At 46.7% G+C, this 25,972-nt stretch overlaps 1 protein-coding gene across 2 annotated transcripts in view; it reads left to right on the top strand.

Annotated features, from left to right (window-relative positions):
* Window positions 1-14,512: 14,512 nt before the first annotated feature.
* Window positions 14,513-25,972, top strand: part of Foxo1 (forkhead box O1) — a 77,886-nt gene continuing 66,426 nt past the window's right edge. For both annotated transcript variants that reach the window (XM_021158151.3, XM_021158150.2), the window contains exon 1: window positions 14,513-15,553. In XM_021158151.3, coding sequence (XP_021013810.1) covers window positions 14,939-15,553 — 615 coding nt within the window. In that variant the 5' untranslated portion in view covers window positions 14,513-14,938. The remainder of the gene's footprint in view (window positions 15,554-25,972) is intronic.

Here is a 25,972-nt window from a genome sequence, read left to right as displayed (position 1 = left end):
CTTAACACGCAGAAGACTCCAAGTCACCATCCCGGGTACCACAAACAAACAAACACAAACAAACAAAAGTAAAACAAAACAAAACAACTCTGTATTTACAGGTCAAAGGTACAAGAAATCTCAAATCAGCCTTGGAAACCACTAGATGGCAGCCAAGCCCATCTGACCCGCCTGGTAAGGCAGGGGTGTCTTAACTACTACGGTCCTAGTGGGAGGTGGAGGGGGGGGAATCTGACTTACCAGGTGTGGCAGTGGAGTGTCATACTGCAAACATCTCGGTGGGAGGTCGGAGACTGCAGTTTGGGGGATTAAATGTGGGGAGCGGAGTCTGGTGTAAGGAGGCCCTGCAGTTTACTTGCTGTGGTGGGGATCTCCTCCCGTGTAGGGCAGCGGCTGCTTCTCTAAGGGCAGGATGGTTTCCCCAGGACAGGGATGCTGTAGGGGGCCTCAGGATAGTACTGTAACTTAAAGCCCAGATCTTGGTTGGGTGAGGCCCTCAGAATCACCTCTCAGCAGAGAACTTTTTTATCATTTAAATGAACTTTAGACTTAAGATAAAAGACCAGTAAACCGGCCTGCTAAACGCGGTGCTAATCCTAATAGTGAGCCATTATCTGTGATGATCCCTACAGCGCGTACCTATTATCATGGTAGTTACTCTCCAAGAGAACTTCCTGGAGGATGGGGGAGAATTTGATCGTGAATTTAAGTAAGCGTTGTAGTTGCAGGTCTAGAACCTTGCTGAACTGTCAAGTGTCTGTCGGTTGGGTGTGTGAGCGGTCAGTAGAAGGTCTAAGAATTAAGAGGTAGCCTGGATTGGTAGCTTTAAGTAGTTGCCATGGGGTTTGGATTCCAGCTCTGATTGTTAACATGGCCTTGTTGATAGGTTATTTCTCCACCGGTTAAATGAGACAAAATCAAGCCAGATTCAAATATATTAAAGGCACTTTTACTGGGAAGCTGCCCTTGGGTGAGTTCACTGGCCCCAAGGGCAGAAGCAAGGGAAGTCGCCATGGGGGGAGGGGGGAACCAGTGCAGAGAGAGAAGAAGGAAGGAGAGACCAAAATGTCAGGATTATATAGGTAAGAGGCTCTGGGGCAAGGACAGCCCAGCCCCTGAGCTGAAAAATTCAGGGTTGGAAGTAGGGTATGCCAGGTATGGACTGAGAGCTGCTGGGAAAACCTGGAAGTCAGGTCTGCTTTCATATGTAAAATGAAGGGACCTCGGGCCCCTTGTCCCTGTCCAAAGCCAAACACATGTGAGAAATCATACAGTCTATGCATTAATAGTATTCTCTCTCTCTCTCTCTCTCTCTCTCTCTCTCTCTCTCTCTCTCTCTCTCTCTCTCTCTCTCTCTCTCAGAATTTTAATTTCTTAGTCTCACACGGAGCCTGGAGCTCACCAGTTGGCCAGCCTGTCTAGTGGGCAAATCCCTGGGACATTCTGTCTCTGGCATGTGCTGCCATGACCCGTTTTTACATGGGACTGGGGATTTGAACTCAGGTCCTCACGCATAGCAAGCACTTTACCACTGAGCTAACTCCATGTCTATCTGCTTAGCTTTCTTTTTAAATGTATCTTGCCTTGCATAGTGGCTCACGCATTCAATACTAATAATGAGCAGGCTTAGGCAGTGAGTTTGGAGACAACTTGAGCTACAGAGGAGACCCTGTCCCAAAATCAAACCCATCCAAATGCCTTAGCTTTATTTTATGTGTTTTTAAACTTACTTTGTGAATCTGGGGGTTGACTGTGGCCCTGTGCATATCAACCGAGGGCTTTCTACCACTTAGTGACAGCCTCAACCTCCTGACATTTTTTTTTCCCAGTAAAATAACAGCTGCTCTTAGGAAGCATAACAAGCCTCCTGGAGATAAAATGTGTTTGTATAGCAAAGTGTTAGAGCCCTTCCGATACATTGTAAGCGCTGGGTAAAAACATCGGTCTATAGCATGGACCCTGATACTGAATAGCCCATGTCTTAGGACAAAGACTTTGAAACTTTGACAAATGAACAGTTTATTTGCTTAGCTGCCTCTTGAGATTAGGACACTTTAGTTCTTGAGAAGGCCATCCAAACCTTCTAAAGAGCAGCCGGCTCTTTGGCCAATCAATGTTCTGCTACAATAACAACATATCACAGATTAGGTGGTTTAAACAAACAAAATTAACTTTCTCACAGTGTTTGAGCTCAGGTCTAAAATAAACCTGTCCGAGGTTTGGTTTCTTTGGGGGTCCTGCACCTCATCTGAACTTGCAGGTGGACCCTGCATCCACTCTGGCCTTTCGTCTGTGCAAACATATCTATGTTTACATCTCCTCTTGTAGAGACAAGTTGCACTTGGGACCACCCGGATGCTCTCATTTTAACTTACCTCCTTCGGGGGGCCCCATTGTATTTGTGGCAGGTGGAGGTGGGAAGCAGGCCTTCAGTCTGAAAGGGAACGACAGACTCTTCAAACAGTCAGGTTCCCCAAACCAACAAAGCAAAAGATAAAAACAAGTCAAAACAAAACCACAAAACAACTTACAGATGCTGCGCCAATCAAAGGATGGAAGGGGCTTTTGTTTCCTTCTTCCTGCAGAGCTGGAGATTGGAGCACGTTACCTTAGGGGAGGCTCTAGGAGAGCTACATCCTCAAGCTCGGATAGATGCCTGGGTGATGGAGAAGTCACGGGAGCAGTCTCATCCCTGCTGGATATTAGCGCGCTGCCCTGACGTCACAAGAACCTGCACAGACCCCGTTCCACCTGACTTTAAATTAAATGCATCACATTTTTGTTGTTGTTATACAATTTCTTTAGCTGCTTTTTCATGTGTCTTCCTCCAAATTGACGAAAACGGGAAGTGACAGCATTCAATAGAGGGAGGTGAGCCATTTCAGGAACACAGATGTCTCTTCAGCAGGATCCATCTCAAGAAAGGCCTTAGATCTTCTGAGGGTCAAAAGGAGCTTTCTGTGCCACTTGCATGATTTCTGCATCACACCGTGTGTGTGTGTGTGTGTGTGTGTGTGTGTGTGTGTGTGTGTGTGTGATTTCTGTGTGCAGTGGCACTTCTGCACATGGTAATTGAGGTTGATATTAGATGTCCTTCTCAGCTGCTATTCATTTTGTTTCTGGGCATAGTGGTGCCCACCGCTAGTCCCAGCACTCATGAGACAGAGGCAGGTGGAGCTCTGTAAGTCTGAGGCCAGCCTGGTCTACCCAGTGAATTCTAGGAGAGTGTGGTAGTTGGTATGTGCTTGGCTCAGGGAGTCAAACTATTCAGTGTAGCATTATTAGACTAGGTGTGTCACTGTGGATGTGAGCTTTAGACCCTCGTTCTAGCTGCCTAGAAGTCAGTCTTCCACTAGCAGCCTTCAGACGAAGATGTAGAACTCTCAGCTCTGCCTGTACCATGCCTGCCTGGATGCTGCCATGCTCCCACCTTGATGATAATGGACTGAACCTCTGAACCTGTAAGCCAGCCCCAATTAAATGTTGTCATTAATAGAGTTTCCTTAGTCGTGGTGTCTGTTCATAGCAGTAAAAACCTAACCAAGACAGAGAGCAAGGGCTTTCTAGAGAGACCCTGACTCCAAAAAATAAAAGTAAATATAATTTTAATGTTATTATTGCAGAGGTGGAGTGTGAGGTCAGAGGCCAACTCTCTTCACTGAGTTCTGAGAGCTGAACTTGGGTCTTCTTGGTTTAGGAACACAATTTCCAATAGGCAGCTCTTCCCAGTTCTGCACATGAAGTTGGGATGCCAAGAGTGAGAGACCCTGGTTCTAGCTCATGATAGATACAGGTTTGCTTGAATAAATGACCAGCCAAGTATGTAAATGATTAACTGTGTGATGGACAGGTTTGACTCACAGTGATGTTTATTTGATTGATTGATTGATTGATTGATTGATTGATTGATTGGCTGACTGGTGTTTCTGTTTTGTCTTGTCCCCCTCAAAAGGACTGATGAATCGAAATTCTGCTGGGTTTTCCGGATTCTACCAGTAGGTGGCACCATCTGCACGCTATTGCTAACTCCCCCCCCCACCCCCACCCCCCCCCCCCCTGCTCCCCCTGGCAAGTCAGCTCTGGGCTCCGCGGTGGAGAGTCCACCCCAGCCTAAGCTTTTTTAGGGCAAAGTCTCGAGGATCTGCGCTCGCCTTGGGCCGCCCCTGTCCCCCCAGCGGAGTCAGTCAGAGGAAACACCACACCCTCTGGGTGGGGGAGGTGGGCAGTGATTTAGAGAAAGGGAATCGCCCTTTCCTGATCTCTGTTCCGTTTTCTGCTTCAGATCTGTATAACTGGAAGATCCAGACCCCCACCCCCACACCCCCACCCCAACCCCCACGCCCCCCGCTGATAAGTGCCAATCTGTCTCTCACACCCATCGCCCTACATGGGATGTTTGCCAGCAATTCTGATTCTGTTTTCTTTGGCTCTTAGGGAACTTAGTAGGACAGAGGCAAGAAAGGGATTTTGGCCTCAGCCACCAGTACAGATGCTGAAAGCTACTGTCTATTGAAGCAGCTTTCTCACCCAAACACCCCGATTGGGACCCCAGCATGCACACAGGTTCTCAGACCCTGGACACTTTTCACTTGTACCTTATAAGTGGAAATCGGGGTGCACCTCGAAAACCCATTAATTTGTGTACGACTTCTGAAGTTCCTTAGGGGCCGTTCTAAAGCGGGGGGGGGGGGGAGAGAACCCCTTAAAATTGTATACCTCTATTGACCTACTGGCTCCGGAAAATGCTGGGACATTAAATTCAACTTTGTCACTCAATCACCTCCAGACAAAAGAGAAACAAACAAACAAACACTCCAAAAAGTTAGAGGGATTTACAGGAGTGCATAGCTCTCCGTGCACAATGCCAAGACACTTAAAAGGTAGAAGCGAAGCCAAGAGTATGCTGGCTGCTGTCCAGTCAGCTCACTCTGAGCTCCGGAGGGCTTGAACTGCTCAGGTCCAAGGAAGAGATCCTAAAAAACAGAGAAATGGGGCCAGTTATCAACCAAAAAATAATTAAAAAAAAAAAAAAAGATGCCAGTACAAGGAGCCACAGGCACAATTACAGACCATAATCTCACACCTATAAGAACAGTTAACCTGAGCCACAGGTATGAGACTCACTCCTTCCACGTGGTCTCAAATCGCCCCTTTCCTCCTTCTGAGCAGACATAGTTGTCAAAAATTAGGCACCACACCTGCCTTTACTCCTCAAAAGCTTAGAATTTCTTTTGCACCTGCCACCAACCCAGCTTACCTGCCCCTCTGTCTGAAATGCATTTTCTAGCTCTTCCAGACTCCACACCGGAAACAAATCCAGATCCAGGTATCCTGCTCCAGGACTTGCAAGGACAGTTTCCTAAGGTATGGGCTGAGACAAATCCAACAAGCTTGGCAGCATACCACCCATACAGCCATGCCCATAAGGGTTCGGCAATATCCCATAAACCGAAAGACTAGACTAAAAATTGCTCCTCATATCCAGAGGCTGTTAGAAGCTAACATCCTCACCCCATGCCAGTTGGCTTAGATTATGCCTTCCCGTATTCCGAATCTGTACACTTTGCTCAGTCCCCTCCTCACAGACATCCAGAGCTGTATAGACAGCCTGGATGATCTCTTCCCCCATTCCCCCTGTACCAGTGAGCCAGCTCATACTTGCCTTTGAACAATCTGATCCAGTGTCCAATGAGAATAGCCAGCTAACCTGGACATGACTTAAAATTCCCCTAGACTCTTTGGGGAGACATTATAAAACGACTTCACAGGATTCGGGCTGTCACACCCCGGTTCCTTTCCACTCCAGCATATAGATGATCTTCTACAGGTAGCAGCTGCCAACCACCTCCTATTTGAAGTACACAGGGGGCTTGCTGAGCTCTGCCAAATGGAGGTCTCTGGTAGGATATAGGCTATCTGGTAGGACACTCATGGGAGGAAACGTTCAATGATAGCCCAAAGGAAGCAGCCATCCTCAGGACCCCTACCCCCCAAACCAAGAAGCTGGTAGGAGAATTTCTCAGGATGTGGAACATTACAAGCTGTGGATTGCTGGGTTTGCTGCAACTGCCCCAGCCCATTATTCTGTCATGGAAAGGCAGGAGACTCGCCTTTTAAAAGACAGAAGCAGAGGAACAAAAGTAGACTCCAACCAGAGCCTCAGTTTTGGCCTTACCAAATGCCATGTCCGCCATGACTTATCAGAAGAGAAGCCTATTAACTACAGAAACAAACACTGAGATGTTGGGAGATGGTTCTTGTGCACTGTGTATTCAGATGCTGACCAGATTTGCCAGGATTCCCCAGAGACGGTTCCCTTAGGAGGATGGATAGAGCCGGAGCAGCCAGCACCAAGACTAAGATGTCAGGTGACAACGGGGCACATGGCCAGGTAGCAGGCAACATAGTTGGGTTGGAATAGATGCAAACTCTGCCCAGATACAGTGCAAGAAGACTTTTCATAAATATAAGGTCTCTGTGCCTTTATTTGGAAGCTAGAGCGGGCGCAGAAAAGCCAGAGTTACTGTTACACTAAAACTAAAACAAAACTGTTAGCCAGGCATGTTAATCCCAGCACTCAGGAAGCAGGGGCAGACAGATATCTGAGTTCAAGACTGGCCTGGTCTGCCCTGGGAGTAAGTCTCTGTTCGTGTCTGAGGATACCTTCTCAAGGAGATGAGAGTCTTTGCTTTATCTGCAGGGAGACTGCTCTGACGGTGGCTAAAACTCCTTTCCAATCGATGGGCTGCCCCATCGCTTGGATCAGATAATGAACTTGTCTCCACTTCATCCAGACAAGGCCTTAAGTGTAACCTAGAAACTCCACTGAGCCCCCTAACCTCAGAGTTCCAGACAGTTCACACATAAACTAGACTACTAAGCCCATCCTCTCTAAATTAATTCTTAAACCCAATAGAAATGGGCCTAGTCCTTCACCCATGGCCCTTCCTAGAAGGAGGTACTTCTTGAGATACATGCCCTGTGAGATCGTGTTTGGAAGGCCACCCCTGGTTGCCTTGTTTAAGAGACCCTATCATGGATGAGATTAATAATCAATTCTTTTAAAGTGTCTCCAGCCTCTCCAAAAAGTCCAGACTGCAGTCCATATTAGGTTCCGGAGACCATCTGTTTCCCTCCTCAGTGCCCTGTCATTTATTCTAACCCAGAACCAAGTGTCCATCAAAAAGTTTCAGAACAGTGGACTGACACATGCCTGGAAACAACCTCACCCTGTCCTCCTGGGGACGCCAAGTGTGATGCAGGTGAATGGAAGGTCCTGGAGTCACCCTCCCATGCCAAGTGTGTTCCACACCAAAACCAGAATTGGACTGTCTTGCTTGACCCAGACTTGGGCTAAGACTCTCTCACAAACGGGACTCCTGTTTGGTTATGTATATCACCTCCTACCTGCCTGTTGGGATCTCAGTCTCACCGTTACTCATAACTCAGAAACTTATTTCGCTCACACAGGAACTTATTTCGCTCACACAGGAACTTGGTTTGCCCGTACCACTGGACTAACCCGCTGTATAGCATAGCCATAATAACCAGGGGAGAACGGCAGGTGTCCAATGTCTGTGTCTGTCGTGTCTGTCTGCTAACTTATCTGTCGGAGGCCCATTTCTCCTCTGATTAGGGCAGGAGGACCCAAGGCAGTAGTCCTTGTCACCTTCATTCCTACCATCACTGGAACAAGGAGGGGGCAGCCCTCCTGTATCTCCAGTAGGACAGCTGAAAGGGAGATAAGAGGTGGCCCCCTATGGTCCCAAATAAGCATACACTTGGGGGGGCACAACCATACATAAAACTGGCTTATTCTATAGCTGCTTCTGCTCTCACATGAGACTAATAGAAGACAGGCACATCTTCACTGAAGGTGGCTTAATGAAATCTATGAACATACATTTCTAATCCCACTCCATTGCCAAGGCACGGTGTTGTTTTGTTTTGTTTTAGCATACTTTAAAAATATGTCTGATATTTATGCTTCCTGGACAGTAGAGGGGGACCCAATCTGGTTTCCTTTGTGGCCATGTTTGAAACAGAGAGGAACCACAAGAATTTTGTTTTGTTTTCCTTTAAATCTTGTCGGGTGCCTCAAGACAGTGGCCCTGGCTTTGACTCCAGCAGCATGTTGGCCGGGCTAGATTAGATGGAGCAAGGCCCGATAGGATAAACTTTCCTGGGTTCTAACCTCTAGAACTCAGGAGAAAGGATGTCTTTTCTATTTAAAAAAAATGCAGTAATGATCACTCTCTGATGGTTATGGAACTTAATGTGATTCAGGATTTAATAAGAGAAGAAGAAGAAGGAGGAGGAGAAGGAGGAGGAGGAGGAGGAGGAGAAGAAGAAGAAGAAGAAGAAGAAGAAGAAGAAGAGAGAGAGAGAGAGAGAGAGAGAGAGAGAGAGAGAGAGAGAGAGAGAGAGAGAGAGAGAGAGAGAGAGAGAGAGAGAGAGAGAGAGAGAGAAAAGACCAGGAAGGACGTGAGATAAGCCAGCCAGCCTGGAAGAGCTGATGACTTCTGAAGCTGTCTCAATAGCCAAGCACTAATGACTAGATAGGCGCTACTTCATTTCTGTATACAAACCCAAAATAATCATGATCGTTGCTGGTTACATTGTGTCTACGCATCTTTTATTAACCTAAACTGAACTAGTTTTCTTTAAAAAAATTAAAATTTTTGCTTGCATGCGAAAACCATATGCATGCAGTGCTCTCAATGACCAGAAGGTGGCAGCGGATCCCCTGGAACTGGAGTTGCCCAAGCCATTTGTTGTTGTTGCTGCAGGGGTACAGTGTTTGTTCGGTAAAAGGAACATAATTTGTAATGCCATCCCATCCGCCCTTTGAGTGACATCCTCAGCCACGTCATATGATAGATGTTCTTGTTTCCGGTGATGCAAAAATGCGAAAAACGGAAAGAAGACATCTGTACTGGTTGGTTTTATGTCAGCTTGACACAAGTTATAGTCAGAGGGGAAGGAGCCTCCGTGAGATCCAGCTGTAGGGCATTTTCTCAATTAGCGATCTAGGCGGCAGGGCCCAGCCCATTGTGGCTGGTTCCAACCCTTGGCCGTGGTCCTGGGCTCTAAGAGAAAGCAGGCTGAGCAAGCCAGAGGAAGCAGGCCAATCATCAGCGCCCCTCCACGGCCCCAGCCTCAGCTCCTGCCTCCAGGTTCCTGCCCTGTGTGAGTTTCTGTCCTGACTCCTTTGATGATGAACAGTGATGTAGAAGTGTAAGCCACAGAAACCCTCTCCTCCCCCAGCTTGCTTTTTGGTCTTGGTGTCTTCATGCCAGCAATAGAAACCCTAAGGAAGTCAACCTCTAGTGGAGCTTCGTTTTGTATTGCAAAGTTTTTCCAAGTTAGAATCTTGTAGTGCCCAAACATGCAACATAACTAAAATATCCTATTTTGAGTTTGTTGTTGAAACATAAGATTATTTAAAGTACATATGGCATCCTTTTTTTTTTCCTTTCCAGGCACTCTTTCAGTCATCTGCTAATTAGAAATTTCATTTTTAAATGTTAAACCTAAGTGCAGAGTGAATCCTGTATCCCCTGCATCCTCAGGAGATGGAGGTGGAAGGACAAGAGTTCAAGGCCATCCTCAGCTACTCGACCAGTTAGAGACCAGCCTGGATTACACAACCCTGCCTCAAAAACCAAAAAATAGAGCATGTTAAACCTTAGGAAATAGAACATTGCCATGTTTTTTAAAGGTAGTATTTATTGCAAAACAGAAACATGATATCCTGAAAGGTGTGTGTGTGTGTCTGTCTGTCTGTCTTATTTTCTGGCACCTGGGCCTTTATATAGGATGGGTCTTCTGAGTCAGTCAAATCTGATATGTAATAATCTCTTCCTCTCTCTAAAAACATTTAAATGTATATGGGTGTTTGCAGGTGGCAGTTCATATGTAGTACCTACAGGGGCCAGAAGGGGACGTCCGATCCCCTGAAACTAGACTAGTCGTGGGCCACCTCGAGGCCTTATGCCAGGTCACTCAGTCCTATTAACCCCTAGCCATTCCTCTGGGCCCTGAAATTTGATAATCTCTTGTCTCCTGTTTTCACATCGTCTCTGACACAGGTAGTCTGCACATTATAGAAAAACGCATGCACTCTTAACCACACAGCCATTACTCTATTTATGTATTCACCCATTCATTGATTTAATTCAACAAACGGCAAGCAGTATGGCTAGTTACTAGAAAATGTAAGCAGACGGCCCAGTGGCAACACGGCTGTAGTGAGGTGAGGTTCCTGCCACCAACCCTGGGGAACTGAATGTGATCTCCAAGGTCCACAAGCTGGAATGAGGCAGCAGAATCAAGAAAGCTATCCTCTGGCCTCTACACACTTCCTGTTATGCTTGCTCATGCATGTGTACAGACAGACAGACAGACATGCTAGTAGCCTCTTCTTCAGCCGGTCATTTCTTTGTTACTATCCTGGACTCTGTTGGCCATTTGTTTGCCATCGCATTTGAACCCCTTGCCTGGATTGCACACTAGGGAAATGGGGTGCTTAGATTAGAAGAACAAGAAAACGGGCTGATATTATAAAACAGCAACTGATTCCTTACTTTGTAACTTGAACATTCACGAACACTAGCTTTCCAACTAAAATGCCTCATTAAAACTTCCTCTCTGCCAAAAATGTACGACCATCTGTGTTCTGCATGGCAGCGTTCTCTTAGTTAATACACATGTCCTGCTTTTTGGGAGAAGCATGGGAGAAGTTTTAATATGACAAGAAACAGAAATAAGATAGTGAAAACACATTGTGTTTCACAATGAACGCAAGGTTGAGACTCGTGACACTTTGCTCTCTATTAATTTTATGGCCATACTGAGTCCTCAATGTCACACACACACACACACACACACACACAATTGAAATGCTAGTGCCCATGAAGTTTGGAGCTCAGAATTGGCTTATTTTAAAAATAGTCCAAGGACCTGCTATTTAAAACAGGTTAAATTTCATCAGATGGTCTCAAAACGTTCAGGCACTAAAAGTGGTATCCCCAGCCGCAGAATGGAAAGCAACATTTTGGCCTGAACAAGGAGAAATCTTTTTGTACCCAGCCCTACTAACTTCACAAAACTTGACTCAAGAGTTTAACTTCCCTATCTCTAGTCGGAAACATGAGGGCTGTGTTAAACTGATGGCACCCTTAAGTGATTGGAGAGCTTTTCCAGCTGTTCTCTGTTGTATCACCAGCAGCATTGTGGAATATCATCTCAAGTGTTTTTATTTCATTTCAGTTCTAGGGATTAAAGCCAGGGTTTCTCTCATACAGGAGTCACCAAGCACACATACCACTGAGCTATAACCACAGCCCAGTAACTGCATGCTATCTACTTAGTATGTCCACGTTTCCCCTCACAGTACTGGGGATTAGACCTAGGGCCTCAGATGGAAGTCTCTACTGTGAGACTACATTCCAGCCCTCTTTTTATTTTGAGACGGGGTCTTATTAAGTGTTATTCCAACCGGACTTGAACTCGTTCTATGGCCCAGGAATCCTAAAACTTGAGATTCTCTGGCTTCTGCTTTGTGAATTTCTGGGACCCAAGGCCTTTAGTTCCAGCTAAAACACTTGTTTGGTTTTGAGACAAGGTCTCACTAGACAACCTTAGCTGGCATGAACTCAACTGCGTGAAACAGGCTGGCGTGGAACTCAAAGAGCTCTGCCTGACTCTGCCTCCCTGAAGGCTCGGTTTAATGGCTGTGCCACCACACCTGGCTTGTTTACATTTTCCACTAAAACGCCTTTTATGAAAGTATCTAATTTGCTTTTTTAATCCTCCTTTTCTCTTTCTCTTTTTTTGGGGGGATAGGGGTGGGGGTAGGACCTCACATAGCCCAGGCTAGTTTGGAATGCACCCTAAACTCCTGATCTTCCTGTCTCCACATCTGAAGGGCTATCTTTCGTGTTTATGCTAGAAGCCAGGGCACGGTGTATGCACGATACCATCTGACAAAGTCCTTAGTCCGGTTTTCTTAATCTTGTAAGTGAAGACTTCACTCATCTTGGTGGACTTCACATGACTAGAATTACCATGATGCATGGTCAGCAGGAAGAAGACACACCAGCTACGACACCTACTGATAGATACACTGGTATTATAGGATGCTTATACTTTCTGCATTGATAATATGGATGGGAAGCAAGAAGCTGGAGCTCTCCCCCTGGCCCTGCTCTCTTAAGTGTCATGTTTTGCTATCTAGCAATTAAAGGAGGCCAAAGAGACCCTCCACATTTACTTCCAACCTTAACATTTTTATAGGGCTATCAGAAAAGAATGTTTAACTTGACATAACTTCCATCAAAGGCTGTATCTTTCAAAATTCCCAAAGCACATCGTGTCTGCTTTCCCAGAGACTCCGATTTTTGCACATGTCTCCATACTTGTTAAGGGTGTGAAATGGTTGTTCTTTACAGAATAGTTTGTACCAGGCAAAGGCAGGGAACCAGTAAGATGGTCAGTGGCGCCCCATGCTTCAGTAAACTGACTTCACACACCACGAATAATCACCTCTATGAACCTTTTAAGATGCATCTGTTATAAAAACCTTTGTATTGGGGACATTGATTGTGCAGATTCTCTGACTCTTTTCTTTTTTGGTCTTAGCATTGAGCCCAGGGTCCCACTCTTGTTAAGCCTTGGCTGTATCACTAGCCTATACTATGACACTTATAGAAACAGTTGGGGATAGTGGCCTTAGAGAATTTGAAGATCTGGGGAAAGCTTTAGGAAAACTCCTTTAACCAAATGCTCTCATCAAAACAGTCCCCTGAGAAACCGAAACAGAAATGAGGCGAAGGCCAAATTCACAGCTGGATTTCATCGCCAAGAATGGTCCTCTAGTGCTCTGCCTATTTGTAGGGTGCGGCTGTCTGACTGTGGGCCCACCTCGGGGCAGAGTGTGATTAGAAAGGAGCAGCAGAGGGACGTTGTTCTTTGTGGTCCTGCTTAGGCTCATCCATTTACTCGATTCTCCCAGCGGTTGTCAAAGAAGACCTCACCAGCCAAAATTTGTAGTCAAGGTGAAGAGACAGTCCAAACTGTCCTCCGCACCTCTGGTTCAGGATCTCCACTCAAAACTTTTATCACTAGGCAGCCGTTTCAGAAAAAGGGATTATGAATAGGGGAATAGAGGCCTGGATTAGCGAGACGTTAGAGGCAAAGTGGAAAGAATAAGAAGACTGGTTTTCTTTTGGAGTCTCATTTTACATAGAAAAACTCCACGTAAGAAAGAAGAGTGAAGTACAACAGCAACAAGAAATTTGGAGCTGCGTTTTTGGACATATTTAAAGCCCTAAATATGCATCTTCAATTCTAAAGCATCCTAGCCAATAAAAGAAAATGCCACCCATATTTCTTTTTTAAAAAAGAAAGCAAATCAGAAAATCAAGCGAGGAAACATTTTCTTCTACTCTGTAAGGCAAAAAGGACCACTGTCTTTCTACCTTTGGCTCCGCTGGACGAGTATTAGCTACGCGGGTCTGGGAGCTCACACTGTGAGTTTAAAGAACTGAGGGGCGGAGCTGTGCCCCAACACACTTGGGGCTTATCTCCTTTTGCGACTTCAACACCTCATCGCTTCCATGCTAAATAAAAAAGAAATAAGCAAGCAGTTAAACTTAATTAGGGGTAATAAAGTGACAAAGTTGTCTCTAAACGCTCTCCTCTGACCCTTTAGCCACCATTCCGGTCCTCAGGAAAAAAGTGAGATTCCCGAGGCAGGAAAGCGGTTCCCATAGAAGACTTCGGATCTGAGGCGCTACTGGAGCTAGGTGCTTGTGCAACAGTGTTCTCCCCGCGCCGCACCTCTCTGGGGTTCAGGATGAGTGGAGGCTGGGGGCTGGACCGAGCCGCAGAGGCTCGTCTTGCAGGTGTGCACAGGTAGGGTGGGAAGCGGTTACTCCCGAGCCGCAGAGCGACGGGTCTTCACCGAAGTCTCTGCGCGCCTGGGGCGGCCGGGGCAGATGCCAGCTTAAGAAAACATTCCTCCAAAACAAACCCCACCGACTTCCCGAGAGCTGCGCGAAGACGCGTGGGCGGAGCGGGCTTGTGTGGAATCCACGAGGCGCCCCACCGCCCACGTCGCGTCCGGGAGCGCGCAGCGGCCCCGCGCCATCCCGGGAGTCAGGGTCTGGGCTCTGCCTGGAGTACTCGATTGCACTCTGTAGTAAACAAAAGTATGGTCGCCGCCTTCACGCCGGTTTGCCTCCTAGCAATCCGATCGCTGAGACGCCAGAGACTCAGAAACACTTGAGAATTACAGAAAATAATAACGGAGATTAGGAAAAAAAAAAGTGTGTGAGAAAGAAAAATACCCCACCGCCCCCCACCAACCTACTGCCGCCTCCCGAGGGAAGGCAGCTCCCGCCCAGGCCTGCGTTCATTGGCTGTTTAGGCGGACACTTCGCGCGTCCATTGGCCGCGCAGCCTGTCAGTCAGGGGCGGGGCGGCGCGCGCGCCGCCGCGGGCGGGGAGCCGCTGCAGATCCCGTAAGACGGGAGGCTGCGGAGTCGCTGCAGTCCCCGCCGCCGCCACATTCAACAGGCAGCAGCGCCGCTGTCGCGCGGCCGCGGGGAGCTAGAGCGGCTCGCGGCGTCCGCCCGTCTGCCTTGGCGTCCGCGGCCCTTGTCAGCGGGAGCGCGGTGCCCGAGCTGCCGGGCTCCGCGGCCTGGTCGGTGCCCCGTCCAAGGCACGAACTCGGAGGCTCCTTAGACACCGGTGACCCAGCGAAGTTAAGTTCTGGGCGCGTCCGTCCGCTGCGCCCCGCCGCGCCTGGCTCCGGCGTGCGTCCGCCGTCCGCGGCCCCCCAATCTCGGAGCGACACTCGGGTCGCCCGCTCCGCGCCCCCGGTGGCCGCGTCTCCCGGTACTTCTCTGCTGGTGGGGGAGGGGCGGGGGGCACCATGGCCGAAGCGCCCCAGGTGGTGGAGACCGACCCGGACTTCGAGCCGCTGCCCCGGCAGCGCTCCTGTACCTGGCCGCTGCCCAGGCCGGAGTTTAACCAGTCCAACTCGACCACCTCCAGCCCGGCGCCGTCGGGCGGCGCGGCCGCCAACCCCGACGCCGCGGCGAGCCTGGCCTCGGCGTCCGCTGTCAGCACCGACTTTATGAGCAACCTGAGCCTGCTGGAGGAGAGTGAGGACTTCGCGCGGGCGCCGGGCTGCGTGGCCGTGGCGGCTGCGGCCAGCAGGGGCCTGTGCGGGGACTTCCAGGGCCCCGAGGCGGGCTGCGTGCACCCGGCGCCGCCACAGCCCCCACCGACCGGGCCGCTGTCGCAGCCCCCACCCGTGCCTCCCTCCGCTGCGGCCGCCGCGGGGCCACTCGCGGGACAGCCGCGCAAGACCAGCTCGTCGCGCCGCAACGCGTGGGGCAACCTGTCGTACGCCGACCTCATCACCAAGGCCATCGAGAGCTCAGCCGAGAAGAGGCTCACCCTGTCGCAGATCTACGAGTGGATGGTGAAGAGCGTGCCCTACTTCAAGGATAAGGGCGACAGCAACAGCTCGGCGGGCTGGAAGGTGAACGGCCTCTGGGCGGCCCTGGGGGGTGGGGTGGGGATGTGTTGGGGCCGGCGGAGGGTCGGCGGTGTGGGTGTTCGGGGCCCGGAAATGATGGGCGCACGGAGAGAGAGGGGCGAGAAATGGCAGGTGTGGCGGGGGCTTCCCCGAGACCCAGAGCCAAATTTGGACCAGGTGCAGGCGAGGGACTTCTAGAGGGGCCCGGGCAGGGCTCGTTTGGGAACTTAAGTGAAATGGCAGAGCAGGCGTGAAAGTTAGCTTAGTTGTTGGAGCGAGGGGTTCGCTTCCAAGGTCCCTCTCCACTTGACACTCCAGACCTCCTGCGAGGGGGTCGGGCGACTCCTTCACCACACGCGCACCCACTCTCAGGACCCTGGGCCGCCAAGGTTTCCCCGGGCCCCGACTGCGGAGGTGCGGGGAGCACTGGAGACATCCCCTACCCCCACGCGCACGCACGCGCGCGCGCGCGGGGCTCCCGCAGCTTTTGGGATAGCCAAACGCGCAGCTGGCTGAGCCGTGTGCGGGCCAGCGGTTGCCGAAGGTTGCGGAGGCCGGGGCAAATTTGGTTTTATCCAAAGTGGTCTGAGCACTGAGCAGGTGGTCGAGCGTTCCCACTCACTGGGTACGGTCTCGGACGCGCGCAAGTGGGTGGCCAAGGCTTTTAGGCTCTGGGCAATCTAAAGTTCAAGTATGACCCTTGGCCGGGGCGGGAGCAGGCGGAGAGGGAGGGACCGGGTGTACAGGAAGCTAGAACCTTTAAAGGGCCAGTGCCTCCAGGCTGGGAGGCCACACTTTTTGCACTCAGAGGAAAGGCTTCCACTGTTGGGCTGGCTTGGGGAGGTATGCATTTAATTGAAAGCCGAGAGGCTGCTGTGTGTGACCAGATAATGCACGAGTGTTGGGGAGTGATTTACCGTAAAGCATGGAGCTACCCACGACCGGGCAAGTCTGGGAGCCCTGAAGTGAGTATTTGGTGGAAGTCTTAAGTGCTCACTTGGGGAATTACGGAAGACCTTTTTGCCTCGAAGGAGGATTGGAGACTTATAAATTAGGTGTTTAAGGCCTTTGTTTACCTTTCCGAAGGTGGCAGGGAGAGAGACAGGTGACTCAGTGTGGACTGTGGCATCCCTACCACTGGAGGTTGGGGTGGTATAAGGGCTGGGGCCTTTGGAGAGGAGAGAATCTTACCTAGAAGTCCCTCTCGAGGTGTGGCCACCCGTGGCTGACAGTTTCTCAGAGTCACAGGTGGAACATTTGTCTTAAGAGTATCCAGTGTTTCCCCCTCCTGGCCTTGGCTGTGCAGCAGAACAGAGATTAGCCTTTACTGCGTGATTGTAATAGCAAGGTGGTTTCACATACTCTGTCATCCCTGTGGTTAAAGTCTCTAAAAGGTCAACTTACTCACCTCAGACGAAAGTTCTTGCAGAAAGAGCCAGGGGGTGGTTTTATTTTTCCCACAGTGAGTTTTAAAGATACATACAAGACCTTACCCTTACGTGCAATATTACCAAGTGTTCCAAAATTCAAAATACCTATTTTTAAAATTCACAAAATAGTGATTGACTTTAAAATCCAATTTTACTTAACTTTTAAGTACTTTACTTGATCGTGGAAGCTTCAACGGTTACATAAAGCATTTGCTATTGAAAACAAAACAGAAAACATCTTAAACGCTTTGGGCACCCAAAGCACAGTGTGTACTTAACCCATTCTTTCGTGTTCTGAGTTTATGGCTGTGCCTTGCTTTAAGAATAAGGTGATGTTTTCGGGAGTTTTTGGTTTTGCCTTTCAGGCGGCATTGCGAAGATGCTCTTGAGAACTATAACTTGATTTTTAAAATTAGTTCTTAGAAAAATAGGTTATGTCACAATATCTTTTTGGTTATTTTACTCCATTCTTCTGATTTCTTAATAATGTGAGTTTAATGATTTATGTATTAAATTGTTTTTCTCCTTGGCACCAAGAGCCTAGAAGCTCAGGCTTTGGAGAAGTGAAGACCCAGCCATTGCTGCCTGAGCAGCAAGTGAGCTTTGGACTGTCACTGTGTTTTCAGAGGAGTAGATAGATGCTTGACAGTAAAGTGTGGCGGCGGCGTAAGCTGAACCACGGCAAGTGTGTTTTCAGTTTGAGTAAAGGGGTATTTTAAGAAGAAACCTGAACGGTTGTAACTCATAACTAGGCTTCTGGTTAACTAAATTTCATAAGAATGAGTTCTGAGACTTGTTAAGCTAAGTTTCACTCTCTGATCTGAGAAGTCAGAAAGGAAGAAACTGTATCATGACTTAAACTTGAAATCCTACAGTGCAGAGCAACCGGAGCTTGACTGTTGGAGTATTAAGGAGTGACAGCTTTGGGGTAGGCTTTATTTCCTGTAATCAGCTACTGAGAATTACTAATTAACTGTGTTTCATGGTGGTCTTCTTAGGGCTTGCCTGAGAATTTGAAAGTCTTTTGCAAAGGAGATAGTAACTGGAAAGCTGTTAGTGTCCAAAATGTATTTTTAGAAAGTGGGATGTAGTTCATGGGTAGGATGGCTTCCTAACATGCAGGGTTCACTCCCTGACGCTGTATAATCAACAGGGCGTTGTGGTCCATGCCATCAGTTGTAGCACAGATAGATATACAGGGAAATGACACTTACTTGTATACACAGGTCAAACATTATGGAGAATTATTATAAAATGTTGGAATTGGAGGCTAGAGGATTGTAAGTTAAATGGCACCCCAAAGATGTCGTGTCCTGGGCCACTTCGGGCTACATGAGCTCTTGAGACAAAAACAAGAACAAACAGAAGACAAGAAAATGAAAGAAGAAACAAAACCTTTCAATGTTTAAAGAAGTGTTGTCTTTTTCTTGTTGGACATGGTATCTAAGTAACATTTATCTTAAATTATAGTGTGAGCACACATTTGTCCACTGGTGTGCATGCATGTGTGTTGGGGGGTCTAGTGGGTCTCATTCTTAGTCTCTGGGTCTCTTACTGTGACAGATTTGGTCAGACTCTGCCTGAGATGAACTCCAGGGATCTGCCCCCCTGTGATGCATACAGGCTTTTATGTCTGAAACCAGAACTCAGGCTCTCAAGCGCCTGAGGCAAATGCTTACTGACTGAGCTGTCTCTCTGGTCTCCTAATTTTAGTTTGATTTTGGCTACAGTAGTCATAAGTAAGACATAAAGTGGAACTTACCAGTGTTTGTAAACAATGAAACCTCATTTCCATGACCGGTCCCCCTCCCCCACACCCCTCCCCCCCGCACCCCCGCACCCCCCCGCACCCCTCCCCCCTGCACCCCCCCTCCCCCCACACACACACAGAGAAAACTTTCTGAAGCTTGGGAAGCAGCCTGTGAGTAGTACTTTTTCCTTTTTCCTTTTTTTAAGTAGTGGTTTTGAGTTGACTCTTGGTTATTGTTTTGATAGACTACCTAAAAGAATGTTTTAGGGCTAGGGGTATAGTAGTTGGTAGTGTGCTTGCCTAGCTAGCATGCAAGATGTCCTGGGTTTTATTCCTCTGTGCCAAGTGAATGCTGGGGATCCTAGCCTGTGGGAAGTCGAGGCAGGAGGATAAGACGTTTAAGGTCATTCTTGGTAATACATGCCCTGGGGTACTTGAGACCTTGCTTCAGCAACAACAAAATTATTTATTAATTCATTTGGGGAGAAAGTTATTTTTTATCAATCAAATGATAGTGCTAGTGTATTTTCTTTATCTTTAAATTTGTCTTTAGTCTTCAATTCAGTGCTTTAAGTATAGCCACAGAAATCTGATTGGGAGGATGGCTGCTATATTGTACACATGGACCATTGAATTAAGAGAGCCCTTCTGAGGCGGGTTGGAGGACTTTATGGTATCTTTCCTACTTCTAGTTTATTATTTTTAAAATGGTTACCTTGCTGTAAGTGTGCCACCTGTGTGTATGCAGCCATGGAGTCCAGAAGAGGTGTTGGGTCCCCTGGAACTGGAGTTACAAATGATTGTGAGCCATGATGTAGGTACTGCTAAGCAAACCTTGGTCCCCTACAAGAGCAATGAGTGCTTATAACCTCTGAGCCAGCCACCTCTCCAGCCCATTTCTAGTGTCTGTTGCTTTTTCTCTTCCTGGTCACAAATTGCCTTAAAACCATTTTACTATTCAGCCAGAACCCTCAGAATGGCAACATACTAACTACATAGGGACAGGGAGATGAAGAAAGGATGAGCTAGCTGAGGGTGTGTATCTTACTTGTTAAATAATAAACCAGTTCAGAAGTTTGAGTCATGGACTTAACCCCACTAACAGGAACACCATAGATAGCAAGCTCACCCTACCACCCCCAACTGAAAATAGACACCAAATCTGGAACGTATAAGAATGTTATTTTCTTCACTTATGAACTTGTTCTCAGCGGGAAGGACCGTCCATGTTTATTGTTTTTTAGTTGCACTTTGTATATGTAGGTTTTGATAAATCTACCTTTCATTCCCTCCCTATTTCCCCAGTACTCCCTCACCCCACCCTGCCCCCTTCATGTGCTGGGGTGGTAAAGGCACTGTCTACTCAATGCTGTCTGTATGTGCCTGGGTGTAGGACTGTCCACTCCAGCATTGGTAGCGTCGTAGGACCTCATCCTTCAAGAAAATTGATTCTCCTTCCCCTTGCAGGCGTTGGCTGTCAGTAGCCTCTCAGCTAAGAGTGGGACTTTATGAGCCCCTCCCACAGCCACGATGGGGTTTCAGCTGGCCTTGTGTTGGTCTTACGCGTGCAGTCATAGCCACTATGAGTTCATGTGTACAGTGGTTCTGTCAGGCCCAGCAAATAACTATTTTGCTGTAGCTGGCTACTGCCTGTCCCCTCCTCTGAGAAGAGAAGCTGTTGTGGTGAGTGGTGAGAGATGAGGGAATCTACGGTTATTAAGATAACTTAGAGGACAGTTTATTAGTATGTTCGTTTAGCATGGTAATACCAGATTCTTTCCTAGCTGCTACGTAGCCTAGGCGGCCACGGGCTTGGCCCACTAAGTAGTACCAGGCAGGAGCTCCATTTTGAGAAGCAGGCTTTAAATCCAGTTAGGAAGTGATTAGCTGCCCCCGTACTATTCATACTACTGCTTGCCAGGCTGGTCATTGCTTTAGCTTTCAGGATTCACAGCTAGGTATGGATGTATAAGACCTTTCTCTCCTAATGGTGTGTGTGCATAGAACCTTCCAGCACTGAAGCTAGCCAGTAGGAATGAAGTGTCTGGTTTGATTTCTTCTTATCCTGTGACCTAAATATGTAGTGGCTTTAGCAATAGAGTCTTATTGTCAAGTTCTGGATGGTAGTTAAAAGCAATGGCAAGAGCTATAGTCTCTTTGTTTTAGGGAAAGGGGCATTAATGGAACCCTGCTGACAACAATTTGATGTGAGGTAGTTGGTACCTGGCAACTTATTTGATAGCCTAGGTTTCTTATTTGATAGCCTAGTTATCTAGGAAAGGCATTGTGCCTCCCTCTGCTGTTTTAGGATAGTATCATTTAAATGTCTTTTATATGTGTATATGTGTGCTTGTAGGAGGCATCTGCAGTAGTAGGTTTCTGTACAGACTTTTCAAATGTCTCCTGTGTTCCTCATCCTTCCCCGTGTCCCCTCCTCTACCCTGCCCTCCTCCCACCACCGCGTTTATCTTTCCTGTTACTTCCCTGTCTGCCTTCATACACCTGAGCTCCATCCATTCCCTTCTCTGAGCGCTAAATCCTCTGTGGTCCCTTGCTAATTTTCTGATTTCTGTAATTTCCAGTTTAATACACACACACATCTAGAGATTCACAGCCAGCCATCACATGTGAGAGAACATCCTGTTTGTCTCTCTGTGCCTGTTACCTCATTCAGAACGATTACTTCCAGGTCCATCCATTTAGCTATGAGTTTTGTAATTTAATTTTTCTTTATAGCTGAATGTTTTTCCACTGTGTATTTGCATTGTTCGTCAGGGATGGATATTAAGGCCGTTGCATTTCCCAGGCATTGTGGATTAGCCGCAGTGAACGTGGATGGACAGATGTCTCTAGTGGGATAGAGACTGCTTGAGAATAAGGCCAGACCTAGGATAGCAAGATGATACTGTAGATCTGTTTGAGGAAACCACACTCTTAGCCTTAGTGGATGTCCCAGTTTGCACTCTGTTTTTCTTTTTGTTAAGACAGTGTCTCAGTACGTATCCCAGGCTGGCCTGGAATTGACTCTATAGACCAGGTTGGTTTCCAACTCAAAACTACACCTGCTTCTGCCTCCCAAGTACCAGGATTAAAGCTGTATGCCCTACCACCCAACTGTAATTTGCATTCTTGTCAATATGCGTAATAAAATTTATATGTATATGTTTTTATCATGGTCATTCCGATTGGGTAAGATGAAATCTCAGAGTACTTTTAATTTGCATTCCCTGATTGCCAAGGATGCCACACATTTAAAAACCAGCCACATGTCTCTAGATGTGTGTGTGTATTCTTTTGAGAACTCTGTGTAGTTTCATGCTCCAATTTTTACTTGTTTTTGTTTTGTGTGTGTGTATGTTGTGTGTATGTTTAGGGATTTTCTTGGGGGGGGGTTGTTGATTTATATTTTATATTTTGAGTTCTTTGTATATTCTAAACACTAACCTCATGTCAGTCTAGTAGTTGTTAAAAGTGCTTTCCCATTTCCTCTTCTGGATTGTCGGTGCCCTTTGCCGTACAGAATGTTTTTAGTTCATGAAGGGTGTTGTTTGTTTGTTTGTTTGTTTGTTTTTAAATTAATTGTTGATCTTAATGCCTACAATCCTTTCCGGGCCTATACGTTGAAACAATCCTACTTCTCCTAACAGGTTTAGGGTATCTGGTCTAATTTTGAGGTCCTTGATCATTGGGAATTGAATTTTGTTCAGGCTAAGTGTCTGGTTTTTTTCTTCTACATTTAACTATCCAGTTTGACCAGCACCATTTGTTGGAGTTGCTGTCTTTTCTCCAATGTGTATTTTTGAATTTTTTGTCTAAAATCATTTGGCTGTGGGAACGTTGTGTTGTACTGATGAGTGTGTCTGTCTGTCTGTCTTTGTGTGAGCACCACGCTGTTTATTACTGTAGCTCTATATTATAACTTGGAATCAGAGATGGTGAAACCTTCCATGTTTTTTATTATTGAGGATTGTTTTTGCTATCTTGGGCTCTTTGTGTTTCTTTACAAGTTTTGAGATTATTATTTCTCATCTTTTTGTTGGGTTATTTTGAAATTTTGATGGGGATTATATTGATCAGTAGATTGCTTTGGGCAGAGTAGCCATTTTCACATTAATTTTCCTAATCTGTGACTATGGGAGTCTGTTCTGTCATGGGTCTAATTGCTATGGCTCTGTTTAAATTATTTACCTTATCTTGGATTAACTTTGATCCTATACAGCTAGAGATTCATCCATTTCTTTATAAAGTGTCCCTTTTCATCTTTACTTGTATTAATTTGGGTCTTTTAGAATTTCGACTAGTTGGGCTAAGGATTTGTTAATCTTCGTTTGATTCTTCCTATTGATTTTTAATTTCTATCATTGATCTCAGCCTGATTGATTTTCTGGCATATCAAGTTACTATCTTGGCATCTCTTGTTTTTTTATAAAGGCATTTTTAGTTCTATCATCGTTGTATGTCATAGATTCTGGTATGATGTGTTTAAATTTTCATTCAGTTCTTGGAATCTCAGAGGTTTTCCTTGACCCAGTCATTTAGTTTTCCTAAGCTTGGATGGTTTCTGCAGTTGCTTTTGCCGTTAATTCCAGTGAAGTCTGATAGACTGACTACAGTATATGTTATTTTTAGTTTTTCCTATGTTTAAGAGTTACTTAATGTCCTGATAGGTGATTGATTTTGGAGGGAGTTCCGTGGCTGCAGAGGAATACATATTCCTGTTGGCTACATCTCTGCTGCTGGGAAAGTGCACGGAGAGAGGGAGTTAAGGAAGAAAGGGGATCGGGCTGTTAGGGTTTTTGCCAGCATGGTACAAAATAAGGTCACCTGGAAACACGGAACCTCAAGAAAATGCCTCCATCAGGTTAGCATGTGAGCCACTCAGTGGGGCACTTTCTTGTTTAATGATTAATGTGGTGGGTCCTGCCCACTCTAGGTGCAGCCACACTTGGCCAGGTGGGTGGTCCTGGTGTTGAAAGCAAGCTGAGCAAACCAGTAAGCAACATCCATCCATTGACTCCACTTCAGTTCCTTCCTCCAGGTTTTTGTCTGCAGGCCCTGCCTTGTCTTCCCTCGGTTGGCTTCATGTGTTGGTTTCTGTCAGTCTTTTATCAGTGATAAAAGAGAACTAAGGTAGGTTTGTGTTTGCCTACACTGGTAGGAGAGTAAAGCTGATTGTGGGGAGAAATGGCTGCAGGGAAAACAGTGTTAGGAAAAAGTGTTGCAGGAGTGAGCAGGAAGATGGCGGACATTTCATCTGCAAACATGAAGAGAGAAAACAGAATGTGGCAGGAGTAAGGCCATAAACCTTCAAAGCACATGCCTGCTCATGTCCTTCCTCCAGAAAGACTCCCATCTCCTTTTGGTTCCATTACCTCCACAAATCACCAGCTGGGGAACTGTTGTGAAGATACCCCATGACCAAGGAGAGACAGACAGACAGGCAGAGGCTTTGAAACCTCAAAGCCCACCTCCATTGACCAAGTTCTTCCAATAAGGCCACACCTGCTCTGGCAAAAGGCTATGTCTACTCTTTAATCCTTTTAAACTTCCCAAATAGTCTTACTTCCAGGTGAAATATGTGTGCTTAGGGGCCAAGTGGTTAAATTCAGAGGCACGTCTTACTGGGAAACCACAATTACACATTAGTGTTTGGCTGGAGTGGTCGGTAAACGCCAGTTAGCTCCATTTGATATGTGATGTTATTTAACTTACTGTCTCTGTGTAGTTTTTGTCTAAATGACCTCGTTTGTTTGTTTGTTTGCTTGCTGAGATTATTTTATTTACGTGTATGGGTATTTTGCCTGCATGCACTGATAAATACACCATGTACATGTGTCTGCCTTGGGTCCCCTGGAACTGGAGTTACAGGCAGCTGTAAGCTGCCGTGTGGGTGCTGGGAATTGAACCTGGGTTATCTAGAGGCATAGCCTGTGCTCTTAGCCACTGAGCCAGTTCTCCAGCCCACTAGGTGACCTTTTTATTGGAGTGAGTAGGATAGTGAAGTCAACTGTTCGCATGTTTTCGGTCTTTTGTGGCGTGTGCAGGAATTAGTTCACGCATGGCTAGAACTGTAGTATCTTCTTGGTGGTTGTTTCTTCCATGACTATGAAGGGATCATCCTTCTCCCTGCTTACTGACTAGTTCTTATTGGAAGTCTGTTTTGTCAGGTATTAAAGTGAAGTAGTTAACACCTCCTTGTTTTTTAGTTCTCTTTGCTTGGAATGCCTCTTTTCATCCTTTGAATTTAAGTTGGTATTGAGGTGTGTTTCTTGGAGACAGCAAAAAAGTATTCTAATCCAGTCTTACAGTCTATATCTTTTGTTGGAGAATTGGGACAATTAATATGAAGAGTTATTGAGAGATGTGTGTTAATCCCCGTCATTTTGATGGTCTCATGTTTTCTCAGACCTCCTGACTAAGTAAGTGTCTTGGCATTGTCTGTTCCTTGTGAGTTCTTGGATGTATTCCTTCTCTTCAGACCCAAGAACTCTCTGTGAGGCTGGCTTTAGTGTTTATAGATCCCTTTAGTTCACTTTTAGCATGGAAATTTTCAATTTTTCTTCCATTTTAAAAGATAGTTTTGCTGAGTGTAACACTCTAGGCTGACAGTTAGGATCTTCTTCAGAACTTAGAAGACATCGTTCCAGGCTCTTCTGGCTTTAAGTTTCTGTCATATAACCAGGTGTTACCTTGATGGACCAGTAGTCATGTGACTTAACCTGTCTCTCCTGCAGCTTGCACTACCTGTTCTTCATCCTGTGCCTTCCGTGTGTGAAATGATGTCTGGGGAGTTTCTTTTCACAATGGTGCTGTGCGTTGGTGTTCTCTACCAGAATAGGCATCTCGTTAGAGTTGGGAAAGTTTCTCCTGTGATTTTATTGGAACTATTTTCTCCGCCTGTAATGTGAAGGTTAGGCACTTTCGTGGTATCCCGAGGCCTTCCTATATTCTCTCCATATCTTACAAATTGTTTGCACATTTTTCATTGACTTACTGAGTGAGCCAATTGCTTCACTTCGTTTCCTAGTTCATGACTGTGGTTTCCACACCATCCATTGAATTGAGACTCTTTCCACTCTCAGGTTTATTCAGCTTCCTGGTTTGTTTTGGTTTCAGTGTGGGCCTTCAGGTCTGTGCTTTCCCGTCCTTCTCACTCATCTGTCCCAGGTTGTCTTGGACTACACACATCTTCTTTGAGTTGTTTGGACATAGTTAGAATAATTTCTTAAATTCTTCCGCAGT

The sequence above is a fragment of the Mus caroli genome, unplaced genomic scaffold (assembly GCF_978045245.1).
Source record: "Mus caroli unplaced genomic scaffold, Mus_caroli_1 scaffold_3, whole genome shotgun sequence".
Lineage (NCBI taxonomy): Eukaryota > Metazoa > Chordata > Mammalia > Rodentia > Muridae > Mus > Mus caroli.
The sequence above is the reverse complement of the archived record's forward strand: the minus strand, read 5'-3'. Positions and strand labels throughout refer to the sequence as shown.